Below are 12727 nucleotides of genomic sequence, written 5' to 3'. Positions count from 1 at the left end.
AAAAAAAAAGTTAAACGGCACAGAACGTAAAAAAACAAAAACAGAAAAGACCACAGAAAACAGAGGACTCACGTGGGATTTGGACCAGAAAATGAAGACCTCGCCCACCATCCTGAAGAGTTCCTCTGCGTCTGGGTCTGGACAGGTCAGCCATCTTGCCCTACAGGCAAAGCGAGCAATGACAGGAATGACTGAAAGTCTGTGAGTCCGAGTCAAGTGTTCACTTTTCGTTTTCTGGCATAGTTAGCTCATACACAGGTTGCTCATTATTTGCTCTTTCATATACTCTTGCTTTTGTCAGAAATAATCTGATCACATACATGATTTGTAAATATACCTAGAAAAACATTTTATAGTACTGCACACAGGTGACATTTTACTTTTTCTTCTAATCCAGAACAATTCAAGCTCTCCATTTTTCCAGCTATAACGTTTATTTCATCAAATCTGAAACTTAATGATCCCAATTGTTTGAAATATTTATAATGACAGAGGAAAGTTCAGCTACCTGTTATTGTCCACATAGCGGATGAGCAAGGGATAGAGAGCGTACAGGTCCCGACACAGCACGGCAAACTCATCTCGGATGGTCCCGTTTTCACTGTCCACCTCCGTCTTCCCCTCCATGCGCAGCTGATCCTCCTCGGCCACAACCTTGCCACTACGCTTTTTAAGCTTTTCCATGGTGGGAATGAAGTGGGATTTGAGCATCTCTGGTTTAGCCCTGCTTACAATGGGCTGGGCGAACACTGGACAAGGGACACACAGTTAAAAGATGCAAAAATGTAATCATCTATAATGCATGTACTGTTTAAAAATGACCATGAAAACATATGTAAGTAACAGTCTGGGATTAACTAAGAAAACTGGCCTCCCACTATGCCATTTAAGTTGCCTTTTGCAGCCATAGGTGGCGCAATCAGAGAGGTCCGCTGGAGAAACATCCTCCACTCACAATAAGCCAATCCTCTCGCTCATTGTGAAACTCCTGCTCACTGACCTGCCAATCTCTTCATCCACGAGGCCTCGTCTATGCCAAGATTGTTAACCACAATCTTCATGATGCTACCCAGCAGCTGGTTAAGCTGCTCTGAGGTGACGGAGGTGCACAGCTGGCCTTCCTGCTCGGGGAAATTCTCTGGTCCCCTCTCCCACCAGCGGGGGAGGTAGTTACATAACATGGGCAAGGTGATCTCAATAACATGGGGCATTTCTGTGTAGCGAGCCCCGGACTCGGCAAGGTCATGGATCTCCTTCATCAGGATCTCCAGTTCAGGGATGTCGGGGCACAGCTCCTCTACTTGGTTGGGAAGACCCAGAACTGAGGAGGAAGAGAAGAGACAGATGAATGAAAGGTAAGGAAGCAATTCAATCATCAACACAATCTGATAATTTGATAAATGTAAATCAAAGTGTACTAAGGAGAAAAGCAAGACAAAATGCTAGAACCCACTGGCTCGCTCTCTGGGAGTCTTGGTGGTGTAAACAGAAAATGAGTTGAACTCATTCAGAGTTGGCTCGAGGAAGGCCACCGGCATAGCAGCTGCTAAGTGGGCCAAACACTCGCCAAGAGCCGGCCGCTGCCTGCACGGGAGGAAAAATACCACAAAATCCTCATGAAACGTCTTCAGAAAAACAAGAAAAAAACCCATGCACAATCAATCTTTGAAAGCTGATATTAACATATTTTCATGTTAAAGGATCTTTCTGCAGTTTTCTGTGTGAACTGAGGGTCTAAGGATAGAGGCTGTATGTTGCTGTATGCTGACAAACTGATGTTGGCCAATGTTACCTTGACTTGACCATCAAGCCCCGCATTAATGCAAACTGGTGAGAGAAACTTATTTTTAAACTTGCTTATGTGTTTCCTTTCACTGACCCAGACAGTCTCTACTCACTTCTCTGCATGTGGAGTCTTCACGGTGCCCAAAGAGTAGATACTGCACATCAAGCGATAGCAGGATATCTGCAGGTCGTCCACTGAGGATGTAGAGAAGAGAAGCATCGCATTAGCTTTTAGTCAGTCGTTTGCGCTGCTGACTCCGGAGCCAAGAAGGAAAAATGATGACCCATTAATTCGATGGAGAGAAGCACTTCACTCACTCATGACGTCATCTCCAAACTGGTGTTGGGCAATGTGGTCGAACAGAGACGTGAGGACTGGCAGCAGGGCGGTGGTAGTGTAGTTGATGTTCTGGGACACACCCTTTACCTACATGAACACACACATATACAATCATCAGTTCAGGAGGGAGGTCTACAAACAGCACAGTATGGTGGTGTGTCTGACCTGGTTTCGACTGGACACTTTGCCCAGTTTCAGATTCTCAACCATCTTCTCAATGTCGTCTGCAGCACTCTCAAAGAACTGACGCAGGCCCGCCTTAACAATCTCAGGGCCTGACTTCATTACAGTCCTTGAAAAGAAGGACACAAAAGAAAAGTCAAAACTAGATGTGCTGAGGTTCACCTTTAAAGATAAAATGTCATCATTTTATTCTTTTAGAATTGTTGTCATAATTCTGGAGTTATGGCCAAAAACATTGACCTCTGACTGTCAAATCTGATCAGTTAATATTTGTGTTAAGTGGACATTTTTACCAAAGATAACACCTCCGGCCAAAACTGTCTCCAGCACAGAGGAATAAAAAGCATACATAAAATGCTAGCAGAAGTGCTGGGGATGTGGTACAGATAGACTGATAAAGCTATGAATAGACAGTGAGCTACCTGGCATCCAGTGACCGTGAGAGGATGTGCAGACAGTTTACCACTGCACTTGCATCTGTTCCTGAAGACAGCACAACAAAGATGTCAGAATCTACTTTCTGTGACTTTCAATACACACACTTTCAAATTAATGCATAGGTCAGATTCTAGTTACACAGCTCTATATCATAAACAGGAAACAGAGAATACAGTTAAGGCACAGTTCAATTCAGCGATGATCAAAATTACATTAGAACCATATTATCCATCAGATACCATATATTACTTAACTGAGACAACTTAAACAGCAACAGATGAGCTATTTACTGCGAAACTGAGCTAAAGTTTCAAGTGACTTCTTAAGTGCAATGCCACCATTTTGCAGTTTGGTTACATTTAAAGTGGCACATCAGTTACGGTGAAGTCAGACTGTCACGTACTATGTGGTACTGATGGGCCACGCTTAAGTGTAACAGCTCAGTGTGAAGCGCCTGCCAGTGTCTATTGATCACTGGTTACGTAACAGTGACAGATTTTTAAAGACACCTGGTGGTGAAGGAGAAGGAAAATGAGAATAAAGCATAGAGTGTCTCATACTGTACAAGCCAGGCTGAGAACACATCACAGAGCTGCAGTGCGATGTCATCTGTGGATAGCTAACCCGACACACATTCATGCTCAAATCACTATCAGTTATCAGTATCAATCTGAGTTAAGGCTTTAAAAGCAAAACACCTGGGACCAGATGTATAAACAATGTGTACAAACATGCATACTGCATTTCCCACACATGAACGGTTTATTCAACAAAAATGCAGTGAGAAAGTGCCCACCTTGTGCACACTTCAGATCAGGTGTACACAGTTCTTTAGATATCTGCAGGTGATATGATAAGGTGGGCGTGAAATGTAAGGTTATGTAACCTTACAGTAAAACACTGTTTGTTTAGGTTGTTTGCCAGGCAGATTTACAATTTTAAATTCCTGATTGACTAATTCATTTTATCATTCTTATTATTTACATCTGAGCCATCAACTCGATGTTAATGGTCTTCCAAAACTGGGTGGGGAACCTATTGGTGGAATGCACCAGAAACCAGAAACAAAACCAGGAGAATGTAAATTTCATGGGGAAAAAAATGCATTTCTGCATTTGTGCAAACACAGTGTTTTAACATCTGACCCCAGGCTGGCAAAAACATTGAAGCCAAGCAAACGGTGAGCTGAAGAGAGAGAAGCATTAGACGAGAAGATTCAGTAAGGAGGGACGAGGGAATGAGAGCAAAGGAGCATAGACTTTATGTGCATCTGTGATAAAATGCTGATTAGTATATACTAGTGAGGAGAAATTAAGAGAAATTAGAAGAGATAAGAAAGGACAGGGATGGTGACACAGCATAACGCCACCATGCAGATTCCTTACCAAAAAGAGATACTCTGTGCCTCACCAAAGCAGCCAACTTACAGAAGATACTGAGGTTGGAGGAGAAAAAAGGAAAGGGAAGGAAGGAGGGAGCATGGTGAGGGGAAATAGGGCAGGAAAGATGATGTTTGGAGTGACACAGAAAGCAAAAGGGAGGTCAAGGAAATAAAGGATATCGTACAATAGGCGAGATGGAGAGATATAAAAGAAGGAGAGGACAGACTGTACTAAAGGAAATGTACACGGTAAAGAGTTCAAGTCAAATAATTCAGGGAACAAACGAGTGTTTTGGAGAACCTTTTCTTGTCCTTTACTGCACGTACCTGGCAATCATCTCCTTCTCCTTATTCGAGGAATGTCCTCCACTACCCAAGACTTTAGCAGGAGTGGAGAGGAAGTAGAGGCAGTGGTTCTTGAAGTACTGATTTACCAGTGGCAAGAGGATCTACAAATCAAAAACAATCCAAAATAAAATATTAATTACAGAAATAAATAAGAAACACAGAAACACATGATGACATAATTAACCCTCAGGAGTCGACAGACGCGCCGGCGCGTCCTTATCACAAGACCACTTTAAGACGACGTAGCTGCAAGATGCAGCCTCGCTGAATCTCAGTTTTTTTTGTGTCGACAGTGGGCACTTCAAACTATATACCAGTTTTTAAATTTTGTTAATATGTCAAGTAAAACCCGAGTTATGATAAAAAATATACGCACTGTTTTTTTCATGACCATTGCCATCACGTTTGGTGCGCGTTTGGTGCGCGTTTGGAGCGCGCATTTTATGCAAGAAGACGCAGTAAACACCAGCGCATTGAGCGCACGTCATTCAGCGCACTTCAGCGCATTTTCCCCAGTCGGATTTTAGAGTTTTGTGTGATTTTAGGTCCAGTGTGTCAATACAGTATGTCAAAATGAAAAAAACAACAGTAAATCACACTTGTGAGCTTGTGCTGATCAAAAATGATTCAAAAATGGCAAGATAAAAAAAATTCTAAGTTGAAATATAAAATTAGAATCAAAAATAGTCAACAACTGACAATTACACATGACTTCAGAGGGTTAAACAGGCGCTACCACCCAGTGCTCAGTAAGAGAGAAAAGACAGATGAAACCTGAAGTGGAGGATCTTTAAACCACAAATTTTGGCTAAAATCTGATGAAGCGTGTTTCACCAAGACTATTAATCTCTTCAAGTGAAAGGTGAGACTAAGTTACTACCTCTGGCTTCCCTGTAGAGACAGAAAAGCAAAAAGAGAATTCAGCAGAGCATCAAGTAGCTCACCTTGGCAAAGAATTTGATCTCTTGCTCATGTGGTGACTTCTCCACTCTGCCACTACTAACCACAGCCTCTGTTAAATAAAAAAATAAGTAAGCTCTCAGTCAAAAAGTGCATGCTGAGGTGAACAGTACACAATAAAGTGAAACGAAGTCTCTCAAACCACAGTACCGAGATGAGCGATGAACTCCTGGGCGATGTCCATCCATTTCAGAAGCTTCTGGAGGAAGCCGTAAGCAAAACGCTTCTCAATGGAGGAAATGTCCTGCTCCATGTCCTTCAGTCCCCTGAGGAAGGAAGGAAAAGTTGAAAAAGAGAAAGAGAAAAACACAGACAAACACACACTAAACTTAAGGTGAAGTGATGAGAACAACCTGCTTACCTTGTCACAGCATATCCATTGAGCTGGAGGAACTTGAGCAGATCCTGGGCCTTCTCCCTGTCCCTGGCCTTCTCCTTAGCCGTCAGGGTGTCATAAGGCACAAGCAAAGGATGGGTGCCGCCGCCTAACAGAAGCACAAGTCGTTTCTAAACTCAACTAGCCACTGCCAGAATTCTTAGTTGGGGATGTGTAAGTGAGAACCACTCTTACCTTTGGCCTGCAATTCCAACTTCTTCTTCCTGCCCCATGTGTTGTGATAGTTCTCAGCTAGCTGCTCAGCCATAGACTGCATGGGTGAGAAAGAGGGTGAGAAAACTGAATGTTCAGGATCCTGGCAAACGTCTAACCAAAGACTGAGAGAAGTATAAATACCTGCAGCTCTCTGGAAAGGGCCATTCCTGCGATATCTATTGGCTGAGGGTTGTAGCCGTGACTGGGGTCGTAAGTAGCCTGAAGGCACAAAAGATAAGATAAATCTTTGATTTATTGATGTGTGGTGTCCTGGGTGGCTGGGGGTACTGATGATTATCACACCATTCCCAGATTAATAGAACAGAAACTGGGTTTGATAACAGCGTCCAAGATGGATGAAGATTGAAAAAAGGTAAATATTGAGTCACTGCAGACCACCAGGCGGTCCATCATTGCCTTGGTGTACCCTGGTGTAAGAACCATCTTTTCTGGTACATTAAAACAAGCAACACAGCATCAAACACAGTCCAGTACACTGAATGTTTTTTACGCTCCTCCCTCTTGTACCTGAGCAGTTTGGGAGATCTTGCGAGTGGCCGCCTTCTTCTCGACTTCTCCCTCCCCATCCCTGGCTTTCTCCAAGGTCCACTCCCAGGCCAGCATGGCTTTGATGGATTCTTTGATGGGCCAACGATAAATCTCCTTGTCCTGAGAACCACAGCGAGAAGAGGATTTGAAAATTAACAGGGAGCTTGTAAACGACAAAAGTAAAAAATTCAGGGTGGTGACGAGACAGAAGGTGATGAGTCAGTACCTTTTCAGAGAACGTTTTGTATGGGCGCAGCATTGGGTGAGTCTTAGCATTCTCGTCTAACACCTCTCCGTAGGTCCAGTTGTTCTGAATCTGAAAATTGATTTGACCGTCAAAAATAATCATTACAGCATAGTAACGATTTGCAATAACAACTCAGAACTTCATTAATATCTGATGATTTACATTTTTCAGAACTGACCTTTTCAAAGGCCCATTTGTCGTGAGTGTGCTCTGCATATTTGTTGATGAAGGCGTCCAGCCTCTCTGGGATGATGGTGCTGAAAACAGATTAACTCACATTTAAGAGTGCACACGTTATGAGAACCATTCACTATTAACTAAACTTAACTTTGGAGTGTGATTGTCACACCGTGGTGAGGTATTGTCTTGTTTTGGGTTTATGTCTCATCATTTCCTGTTTTATTTTGAAACAGTCAGAACTGATGAAGCTGCTTGGATTAGCAGCGAAACGTCTTCAAGACAATCTTCACAAGTCCAGACGCCTTGCTTTAACTCTTTGTTTGAAAAGTGACTCTCCTTTCGTTTCAGGTCACTAGCCCTTCCTCATGTGTCTCCCCGATTACCTGATTGTATCCACCTGTTTCCCATTACCCTCATGTGTTTGAAACAGTCCCTTGTCCCTTGACCCTTAACTTGTGCCAGTGTGTTTCTTGCCCTGAAAGCGATTCGTAGCATCCTCTGTTAAGAGTGATTTTTTGTTGTACTTTTCATAGCTCAGTTTAGTTTCTAGTTAGGTTTTGTAGTTTAGGTCCTGGTTTTTCCTCTTTACAGAGTGATTTTTAGTTGTAGTCTTATTAGTATTGATAGTTTAGATTTTCCTCCAGTTGGAGTGATTTTTTTGTTCTTAGAATCATTAACTCAATTTGCAGATTTATTCCTCCCTTGTTTTTATAGCCAGTCATTGTTTCCTTTTCCCTTCCTTTATTTTGTTAATGTTTCATAGCCGTGCGTTCTCTCCTAGGAAGAACACATTTGAGGAAGTTTTCATGGCCTTTTTGTTTTCCACTCTGCCAAGAGGTTTGTGACTCAGACTTCATCAATAAAGTTTGTTTATTCAATATCGAGTCTCTGCGTCTGAGTCCTGCCCCGAGCCTCAGCTTGACAGTGATTATTAACTTGTAGCAACTCAAAGTAAATTAGAGTTTTCCTTGGTCAGTGCTTAAGTTTCTGCGATTGACTGGCGACCAGTCCAGGGTAAACCCCGCCTCTCGCCCGTAGTCAGCTAGGATAGGCTCCAGCTCCCCCGCGACCCTGACGGATAAGCGGTATAGAAAATGGATGGATGGATGGATGGATGGATGGAGAGTGCTTAAGTTTCTTCACTTTCTGATCCTTTTTTAAATGAGTATTAGATGATGATGTGAACTCACATATGATATTCTAAACATTTAATGATGTTTAGAATATCATATTATTTCACCAAAACTCTTTAAAAGCCAAGTTCAATCATCGAACTAAAGTTACTTGTAACTGACGTGATGCTCGCACACAATACAAAAGCATAACAACAACATATCAACACAGTGTGAAGAATTTAAAATCAAACATATCTATTAATGTTTGGCTATTACAGCATGGTTGTGCATTTAAGAACATTAAAAAAGTTTTTAAACTATATCATTATGTATGTTTTTATGTAGGCCACTGTGAACTGTGTTTGTATTTTCTGCTTACTTGGTGGTCTCGACTGGTTTGGGATCAAAGTTGCCTTCAGCGTCCACAGAGGCTTTTTTCTCAGTGTGGGAGGAGTAGCTGGCATCCACATAGTCAGGCGGGATGGCTCCTGCTATAGCACAGAGGCAGGGCATGGCGATCTTGAAGAGCTCTGCGTCAAATTTCTGGATTTTGGGTGACATCAGAGTTGTGTTACTGTACTGCGCAAACACTGTGGGTGGACACAAAAAGATTCATCTCTCACCTTGTGCGCCAAAGATTCAAAGATTCCCCAAAAGAGTTTACGAGAAAGATGCAGCTCCTCCTCTGAGGTCACCCCAAAATTTGCCCATCCATTAGGCAAGCAGTAGTACTTCCAACAGCGCTCATAATGATTAGTCAACAGCTGAAACAGTTACATCACAGAACAGAATACAAATGTGGACATTTTTAATAAAGGGTACTCACAAGTAGGCAATTCACTGTCAATATCTGTATATGACAACCGTAAGCAACTGCAATAATCACTGTAATGTAATCTATGGGTTGGCAATGCACTCTCTCCAATCAGTATTTAGACCAATTCCACATTAAACACAGACTGAGTGGACGGAGCGTGTAAACGTGACCTTTCTTTCAATATGATAAGATAAAGCAATAAAATGAAATAGCAGGCAAACCTTGAGAGGCATCTTTGCATATTCGTTGAGGATGGGCACATCAAACACCAGCCGTCTAAGCAGATGCTGCAGCATCGAGGGCCGAAGGTACCTGTGAATGTCATCAAAATGCATCATGAGGTCATAACTGTTTAAAGTGGATGTATTTTTGAGGGCAAATATTTTTGAGCAGTATCTGGTGAACTCGTCCTGTGTTCGCATGTGTCTGTGTATTCTGAAGTGAACTACTGCAAATTACTGGAACTCAAGAGACTTTCGGGCATTTAAATGTTAAATCAATAAAATGTAAAAATGAGTTTATCATGCTAATCATTCAGATTCCTAATCATACTGTACATTTTGTGAGACTGGGACGAGTACTGACTTGCAGAGTGACATGAGGCATTCCTCAATGACGTCCCTCTGAGCCTTGGTAAGGGCTCGGCCGCGGGACAAACGATAGATGGTGTGGAGCATGGAGTCGATCATGATGGCCCGGTGGTCCGTCCCAGCGAACAATGGGGCACACTTGGTGAGCAGAGGCAGAACGGCTGAACAGAGGTAGCGGTTCAGTGCCAAGGCCATTTCAGTCGTACTGAATGCCACCTACAACCAGTGAGGAAGACAGAAAAACTATTTCTTCAAAGACAGATGGCTAAGTAGTCACATCAACATAAAGTTTTTTGGAGTTGACAGAAGTGAAATTTCTCTTACTGTTAAAGTTCCCATCTGTGTTTTTCCTACTCACCGTGTCCAGGGAGGCTGCAGCTCTCATGTCAGGCAGGAAGCCAACCTCCAGCACATGAAGCAAGAAGTCCTGGTTGTCAATACCATACACTCTATCAAGGAACAGCACCATGGAGGCCTTGTGGTCTGGTACAAAACTGGCTGACATCTTAGGCTCAACAATCTGACCATCTGTGAGTTCGACAGAAAAAGTGATATGTGCAGGAAGATGCCAAAATATGCCAAAACATGTCCATTTACACAGTGTGTCCATGTCTGCAGCTCAGGATCTAACCTTTCCCGTAGGCAGGAATCTGCACAGGCAAGCTGATGACTCCCACTAGGTCCTCTATGGGCACCAGAGATCTCAGGATGGCCCTGATCCTTAGAGCCTCACCCTTTCCTGCTTGAATCAGCTGTGGATATTAATATTTAAGAGATGTTTGTATGATACTAAATTTTGTGTGACATTGCTCTTCAACCACATACTGTGCCTGGAGGCTTAAGAGAAATCAATGCTGTGAAAATGCATTTTACTCACATGCATCTCAGGGGCGCAGCGACCCAGCAGATCAATGAGGGCTGAGTAGAATGACATGATGGCATTTCCCAGATGCACACGGTTCTCCTCCTGCTGCTCCTCACCACCAAACCTGCCAATCAAGACGACATAACTGTTTGTCCCCAGCATAGCTTTAAAACAAACACGACACGACTCTGTCTATTAACTAGCTTGCCCAAAACTGTTAACTCTTGAGTCAATCAGTTCAGCTCAATCCATTTTTTTTAAAAACAGACTGAAAGGAGGGTGGTAAACACTGGCTGTACCATCACTTACATGAAGCGTCTGTCCTTTTTGACAGTAGGTCCATCCCTTGCTGGATCCTCTGAGATCTTGATGGCCTCCTCCATGGCAGCCAGCAGACCATTTCCGCCCTCTCCTCTCAAGGCTGGACCAAAGCACTCAGGCCGACGGATGAGCAGACGGACGACTACGTTGGCATTTTCCTCCACACTCTCTCCTGTGAGAAGCAGGTGTACAAATGTTAATGACAGTTACAACTCAGAACTACAAACATAATCATTATGTAAGGGTGCTGACCATTCACAAAGACAGCAAAGCGGAGGAAATCCAGGTATCTCTCTCCTCCACAGGGGTTCCAGCCGATATCAGGGTAGCCCTTAGAGAGAAGCATTGGACACATCTGCAGCCCGCAGCCTGCCAAGTATGTCACCACCTACATCACCATGTATGTGAGGGACATGCCGAGAGGGATTATAAGACAAGATTTCCACCGTGCATTTTAATGTGTTTTTTTTGCTAGAATTGTTCATTTTCTCAAACCATTTCAAGATCCTGCTCTTGTAGAGCCAAGGCCAACTCATTGTTGTCAATGCAGGAAGCCGCAGCCACATCCAGAGGTGTGGACCCACGCATGCCTGCAAATGTTAAAAGAGTGAGTGTGTACTTGTTTGTTTATTGCCTGAACTACAGCCTCATTGTTCTATATTTTTCAAAAGGAACAGGTTTAGTCCAGTGTCAAAAATTTCACAGTGAGCCATAAACATCTGATAATGGCCACAGTTTAGAACCTGGTCTTTATATTCACTTAATTTAATAAATATTTTGAATAGCTGCACAGTAGAGCAAACAGAGTGATAGGTGGCTGACGCTGACCCAAGCCGATTCCGCTGTTCTGCAGCAGGTAGCTCAGATGGTCAAACATGGAGCGCTGGTTCTGTCGGCTGATACGACAGAAGTAACACAGGAAACGACAGCAGTTGGTCACCATTTGGGGGAATCGAATCTCCTGGAGGGAAAAAGCGATACACAGTGATGCACACTCCAACACTGAATCTCTGACAAACCCCTGGATTAGACTGGCTAGACTGAACAACAAGGTAAAGTGGAAGTGATCAAAGTTACCTTTGAGTCTCCGCCTCCGCCCAACACATTGACCATGACCTCCATGACAGTTTCATGCATACCGAGTGCTCTCATCAGATTGGGGTGTTGGTAGAACACCTTGTTGTTCATGATGTTCCTGAAAAAAGCATAGAAAAAATACACGAGTCAAATTGATTCTACATTTAATTTACTCATATTTTGAATTGAATGAGTTCTCATGGCCCGCTGGGAAACAATTACAGATTTAGTTTTGGTAAAATTGTAAAAAATAAGATCAATATATTTAAGTCTGTATCACATCAACGCAGGAATATAAAGTACATATCATCCCCCAACACTGACCCGATGCTCTGGATCATGAGTCGCTCCTCCTCTGGGCCCATCTGCACAATAAGCAGTGAACGTATCTGTCCCAAACACTCAAGCAGGTCCATGGTGTCTTGAACAGACACAGCATTGATGGCGTAGGCTTTGGGCAGCGCTCGGATCAGCTCGCCAAGGCCGTCGTACTGCCTGTGGAGCAGGCTGAACATCAGACGCACCAGCTCAGGGTTCTGAATGAACGACTCCTGGGCCCAGTGGATCATGGTGTGGGAGATCAGCTCCTGAAGGGTGCCTTGATGAAGTGGATACAGAGAGGTACATTATGCCTGCCATGTAATCATGTGTTGAAATTGTTATGGATTTATAAAGGCTGATTTTGCTATTTTTGGACCAAAGTGTCCAATTAATCAAGTCCTTCAAATATTTAACAAGTGACAATCTGGCTGTTAATCTTACTGGGTTTGGGTTCCTCCTCAGCCTCTGGCTTCTCCTCCTCCTTTTTCTTGCGCAAGCTCTTGATCTTGTCAACAAGACTGAGGAGTCTGCCCCTCAGTGAGGTGTCCACTTCTTCTTCCTCTGCCTCCTCCTCAATATGTATACCTATGAGTAAAGTGGAAATTAAGCACTCAGAAA

General features: G+C 43.2%; 1 protein-coding gene across 8 annotated transcripts in view; it reads right to left on the bottom strand.

Moving 5' to 3' along the window:
• The window catches only part of ryr1b (ryanodine receptor 1b (skeletal)), a 68103-nt gene that overhangs the window by 23127 nt on the left and 32249 nt on the right, over nt 1-12727 (bottom strand). For all 8 annotated transcript variants that reach the window (XM_046389837.1, XM_046389838.1, XM_046389840.1 and 5 more), the window contains exons 40-71: nt 12551-12694; nt 12113-12386; nt 11789-11906; nt 11540-11672; nt 11207-11301; nt 10964-11099; nt 10700-10883; nt 10403-10514; nt 10157-10277; nt 9884-10053; nt 9521-9741; nt 9157-9247; nt 8742-8882; nt 8498-8661; nt 7002-7080; nt 6803-6892; nt 6556-6696; nt 6169-6246; nt 6007-6082; nt 5797-5920; nt 5586-5701; nt 5420-5487; nt 4455-4576; nt 4132-4181; nt 2731-2791; nt 2291-2417; nt 2104-2212; nt 1899-1980; nt 1454-1584; nt 1001-1321; nt 509-749; nt 73-160 (exon numbers count right to left, since the gene is read on the bottom strand). In XM_046389837.1, coding sequence (XP_046245793.1) covers nt 73-160; nt 509-749; nt 1001-1321; nt 1454-1584; nt 1899-1980; nt 2104-2212; nt 2291-2417; nt 2731-2791; nt 4132-4181; nt 4455-4576; nt 5420-5487; nt 5586-5701; nt 5797-5920; nt 6007-6082; nt 6169-6246; nt 6556-6696; nt 6803-6892; nt 7002-7080; nt 8498-8661; nt 8742-8882; nt 9157-9247; nt 9521-9741; nt 9884-10053; nt 10157-10277; nt 10403-10514; nt 10700-10883; nt 10964-11099; nt 11207-11301; nt 11540-11672; nt 11789-11906; nt 12113-12386; nt 12551-12694 — 4208 coding nt within the window. The remainder of the gene's footprint in view (nt 1-72; nt 161-508; nt 750-1000; nt 1322-1453; nt 1585-1898; nt 1981-2103; nt 2213-2290; nt 2418-2730; nt 2792-4131; nt 4182-4454; nt 4577-5419; nt 5488-5585; nt 5702-5796; nt 5921-6006; nt 6083-6168; nt 6247-6555; nt 6697-6802; nt 6893-7001; nt 7081-8497; nt 8662-8741; nt 8883-9156; nt 9248-9520; nt 9742-9883; nt 10054-10156; nt 10278-10402; nt 10515-10699; nt 10884-10963; nt 11100-11206; nt 11302-11539; nt 11673-11788; nt 11907-12112; nt 12387-12550; nt 12695-12727) is intronic.

This window comes from Scatophagus argus, chromosome 5 (genome assembly GCF_020382885.2).
Source record: "Scatophagus argus isolate fScaArg1 chromosome 5, fScaArg1.pri, whole genome shotgun sequence".
In the NCBI taxonomy this organism is placed as follows: Eukaryota; Metazoa; Chordata; class Actinopteri; family Scatophagidae; genus Scatophagus; species Scatophagus argus.
This window is presented reverse-complemented; position numbering and strand designations above follow the sequence as displayed.